The 8438-nt window shown below is 35.2% G+C and overlaps 1 protein-coding gene across 2 annotated transcripts in view; it reads right to left on the minus strand.

Moving 5' to 3' along the window:
• LOC128532903 (mitogen-activated protein kinase kinase kinase kinase 5-like) overlaps positions 1–8438 on the minus strand; it is a 39497-nt gene that overhangs the window by 5746 nt on the left and 25313 nt on the right. The window contains exons 14-27 of one of the 2 annotated variants that reach the window (XM_053507031.1): positions 8425–8438; positions 7419–7477; positions 7249–7293; positions 6767–6787; positions 6642–6687; positions 6369–6531; positions 6166–6263; positions 5525–5557; positions 5347–5425; positions 3657–3733; positions 3221–3281; positions 2431–2530; positions 1889–1947; positions 1181–1284 (exon numbers count right to left, since the gene is read on the minus strand). The exon at positions 8425–8438 is cut by the window's right edge and continues 45 nt beyond it. In XM_053507031.1, coding sequence (XP_053363006.1) covers positions 1181–1284; positions 1889–1947; positions 2431–2530; positions 3221–3281; positions 3657–3733; positions 5347–5425; positions 5525–5557; positions 6166–6263; positions 6369–6531; positions 6642–6687; positions 6767–6787; positions 7249–7293; positions 7419–7477; positions 8425–8438 — 959 coding nt within the window. Of the gene's footprint in view, positions 1–1180; positions 1285–1888; positions 1948–2430; positions 2531–3220; positions 3282–3656; positions 3734–5346; positions 5426–5524; positions 5558–6165; positions 6264–6368; positions 6532–6641; positions 6688–6766; positions 6788–7248; positions 7294–7418; positions 7484–8424 lie in introns of both variants that reach the window. The other variant, XM_053507030.1, reaches the window with a different exon arrangement.

Here is an 8438-nt window from a genome sequence, read left to right on the forward strand (position 1 = left end):
TTGTTTTAAAATGTAATTGCCTACTTGGTATAAGATGAATAAAATATATAGTATAATAATAATAGTATAAAGGTTAGACTAGTTTGCTAGAAAGGCTAACAAAAACAAATAAGAACTAACACTAAATAATTTGTGGGAAGCTTAAAAAAAGGTAAATACTTATAATGTACCTTTTAAGTGTTTTTTTTTTTTTTACATTTTATACAAGTTTAAACTAGCCTTATTTCAGCTATCTAAACAAAAAACTATAAAATTGTAATGTTTCCGGAATTTGTGGAGAATTTCTTGCTAGAAGTGTAAATATGAAAATTGCCTAAAGTTTACAGATATCATATAGTGAACAATTTTTTTATTAGAATTTGTCTTCAATTTGGAATTTTAGGAATTTACTAAACACAGATATTTGGTAGCTTGTATAAGCTAAAACATGCAAGATGAGGTAATTAATTAGCAGTGTTGGGTGAAACGCGTTACAAAGTATAGAGTACTTGGATTACTTTTTTGATGAGTCGAGTAATCTAACGCGTTAGGTCCGCCATTTAAGTACTCAGTTGTTTATTTATTTTTTTTAATGTTATTCGGACATTTTCTGTAATCCGTAAGTCAGACAGCAGTGATTCCCAATCCGTTAGTGTGTGTGTCAAAGTCGTCCTACAAGCCTCGCCCCGATAACCCGCCCCCCTCTGTTATTCCTGCTGTTATACCCCTATCTCACCTATACGGTTTGACTAGGCGAGGACCGACGCGTGGAAAGATGGAAACCTAATCACAGCACCAAAACTCGCGGTGAATCATGATGAACTTACTTACTTACGGCCACCGCGCGAAACCGCGTAGGTGAGATAGGGGTATTAGTAGTTAACAGATTATGGGCCAAACTTCACTGAGTGATGATGGTAGAATAATTATAAAGGTCTCGACTAAAACAACATGCATAAGGAATCACAAAGGAGTTTTCATTTTCTATAATGGGAAAGTACTCGAACTAGTTACTTTTATCAGAAAGTAACGCTGTAATGTCACTGATAACTTTTTAAAGACAGACCAGATATGTATTGACTGGTGTGTTAGAACATAGATGGAGAAAAATGTGTTAATATCAATAATGCTAAAAGTTAAATGAAGTGTTCTGGGGAAAAATGCAATAAAACATGAGGCTACATCGTGAGAAGTCACCAACCTTTATGAGCATGAACTTCTGCATGGGCTCGTACCACTGCAGCAGAACCACTCTGCAGTCCAAAGCTCCGCACAAGAACACACACCCTCGCTGCGGGTTCTGGACTAAAGAAAGAAAGGCATTAGAAAATGCAGAAAATTATATTGTGTAAAAATATCTTGACTCTATTATATTTCCTATAATATAATATTATTTTAGACATATTTACTCATTTCAAGCATAAACTAAAATTCTATAATCTTATTCATCTAATTTAATTTTATTATACATTTAATTTTATTTTCATTTCATTCTAAAAAGATTGTTTTAAATGAGCAACAATATCTTGCATCTTTTATTTCAGCATTTAGCGTATCATGGATTGTTACAGGAGTTTGCAGGACCTACAACAGTGTGGATTTGAGTTTGTAGGATTAAGATAAACCTTTATTTCAGATTGTGTAATGTAAAGATTGCAGGATTTACAGTAATGTAGTTCTGAGCTCGCGTAGCGTACATTTAAGTCGATTTGATTTTGCATGTTTTAAATTTACATTTTCCGCAATGCAAATCAAATTTTGTGGGACGTGGATCTGTAAATAAAATTTGTGACTGAGACAATTTGCTTTTGGGTTTAACGTGGAATTTGTGAAAATTTGCTTGAAGCCAATTGGAATTTGGAATTTTTTTTTTTTTACAGAAGGTCGTGGTGCTTCCTGCTTCCCTTACCCACTGAGCATGCTCGGCATCCCTTGGTGTCTGGGATCTTTGTGGTGATGGTAAACTTCCTGTTAAAACAAGATGATTAAACAAAAGCTGGGTTAATGTGCATCTAACTGTGTGCATTCCTGCATATAGTTGTCATTGTGTGGTTATGTGTAGGTGTGTGTTACTGTTTTCGAACGTGCGTTCTGCTAATTTGCACATGCAAGAAGTAGTCATGGCATCATGTAGGTCACGTTGAGGCTGATGTTTCAGTTTTAGCACAGATGATCCGGTTTGGCTTTTGTAATTTGTGCGGGTTAAGCAGTGTAATAGTTTCATGCACAAAGCAAATTTCTGAATCACGGTTACCGTAAGTAAGAAATGAAAAAAGAAACTTAACATGGTCTGTAGTTTTACTTTGTTGTGTGTGTGTGTGTGTGTCAGTAATGTTAGCGCTTTGCTTCTGTTTTGATAAACCGATCATCAAAGTTCACCAACACTTCTGGGAATAAGAAGAAGTCTATAAGTGTGTGTGTATGTTTTTGTGTATGTGTGTATGGAGTCACCTGGGTATCAGTCTGTGTGTTGGCAGTGCCACGCGATGTTCTTTTCTAGCCTGCTCGTACAGTTCTTTGAGGGAATGGGAATGTAGTTGGGAGGACTTTCCTAACACACACACACACGTACATACACATGCACACAATCAGTTAGCGAAGCTGTGACACACAAGGACAAAGTTAAAGTGCACAATTCAGATAAATGACGACTGAAAATATTAAGTTACAGTGCCTTGCATAAGTATTCACCCCCAAGTGAACTTTTCCATATTATATAGTGTTACAACTTGGAACTAAAATGAACTTTATTGTAATTATATGTCATGAACCTACTCAAAATATTCCATAATAGTGACTTCTGGTGTTCCAGTGTGGCCAAAAGTCAGATGAGTGGATTAATTGTGTTATGTCATCTTAATATACACATCACACATCAACCTCCTATAAGTAATGTCTGACAAGCATCTGCTACAGTACATCTCGCCAATGTAACTTTATATAACGTGTGTGTGCATATAAAAACAGAAGTATAAATGGGGGTTAGCTTTGGAAATGATCCCAAGTCAGGTGGGTGGATTAATTATAACTTATAGTGAACGTTCAAAGGAAGCAAATACTTATGCAAGCCATTAATCACTCTGGTTAAAGTTATTGATGGGTGTGTAAACTCAATAAGTGTTCTGAAGTTCAGAAGTTCTGAAGTAGGGGAAAATGTCTGATTAATATGTATCGTTGGTGTTTTTTACTTTGTAGGACTGCTACTACTTTTTTTCTGTGTCCTGGTATTTTTCTGACTCACCTGATATAGACATTAGGACATTGCTGATGGTGTACACCCATATGCACTTCCCTGGATAAAGCTTAAATATTGACAAAAAGATAAGATAAGATAAGAGATCAGAAGTTGTTATTGATCCTCACGAGTTTAAACTCACAATCATGAACTAAGTAGCCCATTATAGATTATTCCATACTGTATGTAAAAGCATTTTATCAGTTTATATTTAACATAACATAAATTTTACCATCCAATTTTAACCTGGAATGGCTGCTGCTACAGGCTGTGCAACATAATGTTGTTCTGATTTGTCTTTTAAAATAGACAACATTATCAGAAATAAAAACCCTATCAGAAAATGAGGAAGTTAAGATGGTGTAAACTGGAAATGTGAGTAAAACGTGTGGTTCAATTCCAAACGATTAAGAAAAATGCTGACTGTGTGTCTGTCACTCACCAGCTCCAGTGTAGCCTCCGAGCTGTTGAGATTTAACGTGAAGATCCCTTCATCTGCACCCAGGATCAGGTGGTGGTCTGACCGGAGAGGGGCAGAGAGTGAATGAAAGAGACAGAGAGTCGAATTCATGTCTAGCTAGCACTCTTTCCGCTGGAATGTTGGCCATGCTAATAAATAGCCAGAAAACCAGTTCTATTCTATTCAAAAGCAGCACTGTTGCTGGTGGTGAAGGAAGTGTGTGTGTTACCCAGGAAACACTAACAACATCAGTACACATCAGGGTACATCAGTTTAGGAAGTTAGTAAAAAGGAGGACATGATGTGTGTTTATTGCGAAGGTCTGCAACAATAGAACGGCTTGAAAGAAATTTAGTTAGAATTCAATGCAATAAGAATAAATTTTGGGCATTGTCATTTTTTAATTCAACTTAGCACTAAAGGTTTGCTTTGTCTAAATCATCTTTTTTATTACATGTTTTAAAGTATTCAAACGTACTAAAGTGTAACTTGTTCTTGACTGTTTATATGATGAAGTATGCCAGACTTCAGTACCCTAGGTGGCTCTATTTCACCAATCTTCCACAAACAAACAAGAAATAGAGGAAGCGATGATCTCACAAAATGCAAGTTTTTGCAAAGAATGCAAGCAGTTGTTCTGTTCAGTTGTTTAATGTGCAAAACTGTTTTGTATTTTTAAGCATTTGAAAGTTTACCTAAAGAACTTTAAACATATGAATTGATTATGAATTGAAAACTGCCTTTTCGATTTATTGACCAACAGAAGATCAAAAGAATTACCTCTGCATACGAACTTAATTAATTTTCGCCTTAAAAACAGAAATTTTGCAAGAAATTTGCCTCAGCATGCAAAGCATTTTTGCCTTATGAACAGCTGGACCGAGCTGAACCGAATGCTGGCTAAGTTGTATGTTCAAAACTTGTTTGCATCAGTGAAAGCCAAACAAAACGAGTTTACATATTTTTGGGGGGTTTTGCATTTTGTGCAAGATTTAGTGAAGACATTGCACCATGGGTCCCAAGAATGTTAGCAAGAAGAAACAGGAACCAGTTTCATTTTGGTTTTTAAAGCAGCTGTTGCCAAGAGGAATCATAAATTGAGGTCTAATTACTGTAAATGGGGTCTAATATCTATTTATTTTATATCTTACTCCATTCACATGTCTTTTCTAAATGTTTCGATTGCTTTTATGTGCACAAGTATGATTATAGTGTTGGAAATTGGGAACACTTGAACGGATTATCTGCAGTTACATTAATTCCTATGGGAAAATGCATTTCACAATACGAAATTTTCCCCTTTAGAACTCATCTCATGGATTAAATTTGTATGCTAAGGTAACGCTGTAAATCCCACAAACATTTAACCGTTTGGTTTGAGGTATCAAACTATTAGAATGATTGACGCACAGACGCACAGACAATCCAAAAAATATAATGCACAAAAACAATGTTCTGTAAGTTCTTCTTGGACAAAACTTCATCATATGTAAACATATTTTACAGATTTTCATGCTATATCTTCATTATATAAAACAATATAAATCCTTCCAAAGTGACAGAATAATAGTTTCATTTTAAGATTTTCCAACCACCCTACGTTTTTCACATTATTAGAATTTGGGACGCCACCTCGACTTCAACTTTTGACCTTTGATCTTTCATCTTTTACCTTTAGTGGTGGGATGATCCCACGTTGTAGAGCAGTTCACTTTCAAAGGGGAGCCATTAAAGACCTTTTTAAAGAAGACCTTTAAGGAAGAAAAGAAAGAATGTTTAGCTGAATGTCATATTAGTTATTACAGGATTTTGTTATTATTGTTGTTGTTGGATGATATTGTGTTTCATACCGGTTTCTTCCTATATATTGGATCTGGTGGCTCCTGAAAAAACATACAACCAGACATTTTGATCCAAGTTATTGGTGCATAGACATATACTCAGGTTCCAGTTCTAAGACTAGTGAAATGTTGTACTGATCATCAAGAAATCCCAGAAATTCTCATTTTAATGTACTGGTTATCTTATCTATATATTTTACTGGTGTCAGGGGGCGGGGCTTAATTCCTTTGCATGTTGTCAATCCTCATATGATGCTATGTAAAGGTATAGAATATGTTGCAGCAAGAGTTTTACTTGTAGTGCATAAATGCGGGAGGACAATGGTTGGTGGATGTTTTTTTTTTTTTTTTTTGTTTCCACTACTGTACTGAAAAAAGACAACAGAAGCGGAATTATCTTAAAGCTGCTGACACGTGTTTGTGGTTTCTAAACTCAATAACCATGTTAGTCTTCGTTACTGTTTCATTTTCATAGTCATTTATGAGATTAGTTTGGTTTGAATCCAGCATGTGGAACTTGATGACACACTATGACATGCAACACTTAGAGAAAACAAGTGTTTTATAGTGATTATGTCAAGACGGTGAGAGGATGGGGCACGGCTACAGAACAAAAGAAGGCTCTAGCTGGAGATACTCTTTAAAGATACCTTAACAGGCTGTCGGCGCCTCCTGTCTGATTTGGGTGGTAATACAGGAGGCTGATCTGGTGAGGTGTCTGTCCTGAAGCTGGAAAACGTGGAAGGGTCTGCCAGAACACACACACACACAACAGAGAAACAAATTCTCAATATACAGTGGCCTGTTTTTTGTGTTTTACATGTGTGTATCCATGAGTGTATGGGTCTCTCACCTGAGTTGACGTTACGGACAGAGCGTGGCCTCGGCACAGGATGACTCCTCGTGTGTGTCCCGCTGCTGGTCCTAAGCAGTGGAGACGGAATGGAGAGACTCTGAGCTTTCGTTCTCTCCTCTTCTGCAGCCATGCTTTCTTCTGAACTGCTGCGTATCTTAGGCTAATCACATACACACAAACACAAAATAAAAAAAACATTAGTTTATATAATAGTCTTATATATAGACTTTTATATGCCATTATATACCATTTTAAATAGACAAAAAGTACCTTTGGAGGAAGCGGAGGAGGAATGTCATCAGCTGGCAGCGAGTTACTGCACAGAGAATTTAAAACAGTAAGTTCAGTGTGTGTGTGTGTGTGTGTGTGTGTGTGTGTGTGTGTAGGGGACATACCTGCTAAACTGATTACAAGGGCTGCACAAGGAAGGAGGAAAACAGAACACATGTTGTTAACCATTAATCTATTTAACACAAATTTAGTTTTATAGACAAAATGTGTATATAATGATAAGTTAAAACTCACTAAATGAAATCGAGACAAGCATTTCAGTGCTTGGATGAACATAAAATCATCCAAATCACTTGGAGAAACTTTAAATGCTAGTCATGGGTATGTAATGACCATAGCTAAAACAAATACATCAAATTAAGACTAATGTTTTGTAAAGCCATGGTGGAATTAAGAAACCTTAATTTAGAAAACTAACAGGTTAATAAAATTAGATTATTGTAAAAAAAAAAAGACTAAAAATCACAGAAATAAAAAAGCAAAAATCTGACCACAAACATGTATAATGAACATTAAAGGACAATTTTGTCAACAGTCAGAATCTTTAAAACAAACTTTGAGTGAGATTTGACTATAAAATTCGTACAGTTCCACATCATCGTAGTCATCGTCGCTGTCCGTGCTGTCTCCTCTGTTAAAAACAACACATAGGCATATTTATGTAAGCGCTCTGAATAGTTTTCAATATTAAAGCATGACGTATCCCTTTCCCGAAGCTCAATTCACTATCATAGTTTCAGGGACAGAAATCTTTACCTGGTCGGACTTTTGAGTTGTGACTCTGGCGAACTCATCCACTGACAACTAACCGGAGCCTGTAACTAACACAATATACATAAACAATTTACAGCTTAATTTACACACAGCAATATCCAGATATGTCTAACCTGAGGCACCATGTGACGAATAAAATTATAAATAATATCTGTTAATATTTAACACTTAACCCAACAGAAAAACAGTCAGAAAAGGCCAAAGATTAAACTAAATCCACTAACTTACGAACAGAAAATGTAATTAAACTCTCAAACAATAACAAAATTTATAACTGCAATGAAACAGGTTCTGTGTAATAAGAAAAAGGGAGTAAAAAAACTAAATTTTCAGCACAAGAAAATATTTAACAGGAAAGAAAGTAAAATTTAAATTAAATCTATAAATCTTGGCAAGAACTAAAGCAGTTAATCACTAATAAAAGCTAAAAAAAAAAAAAGGCTAAAACCTAATAAAATACGAACAAAGCTAAAAAAATTAATTAATTAATAAATAACAATAAAATCCACCAAAAATACAAAACTAAAAGACTAGGAGAAACTAATAAAAAGCAAAGCAAAAACAAATTTCCAAAATCTATTTTAAAAAAAAAACTATCAAATAAAACCAAAACATCAAATCTAATTTAAAAACTAAACCTTAAAAAATCCTAGCAAGAAACTAAGAAAACAGACATAATCCTCCAAAAATATCAAATAACACCACAAAAGACCAACGCAAAACGAAGGAAATAAAACTAAACATGTAATAAAAATACCATAATTCATTTGGAACAGACGAGTGCCGTGTGACTGACAGAGATTCGTGTCCTTACTGAATAATGATGATTATAATAGACTGTCAGGTTTTACTAACAGAACTGTGATTTTACTCGGGGTTATGTTTGTGTGGGGTTTTTTTTTAGGGCAGTGGAAATGCACTTGGATTGTATGAATTAAACACAATGTGGGATGTGTGCACACACACACACACACACACACACACTTACAGTTGTATCTGGTG

The sequence above is a fragment of the Clarias gariepinus genome, chromosome 11 (assembly GCF_024256425.1).
Source record: "Clarias gariepinus isolate MV-2021 ecotype Netherlands chromosome 11, CGAR_prim_01v2, whole genome shotgun sequence".
Taxonomy (NCBI): domain Eukaryota; kingdom Metazoa; phylum Chordata; class Actinopteri; order Siluriformes; family Clariidae; genus Clarias; species Clarias gariepinus.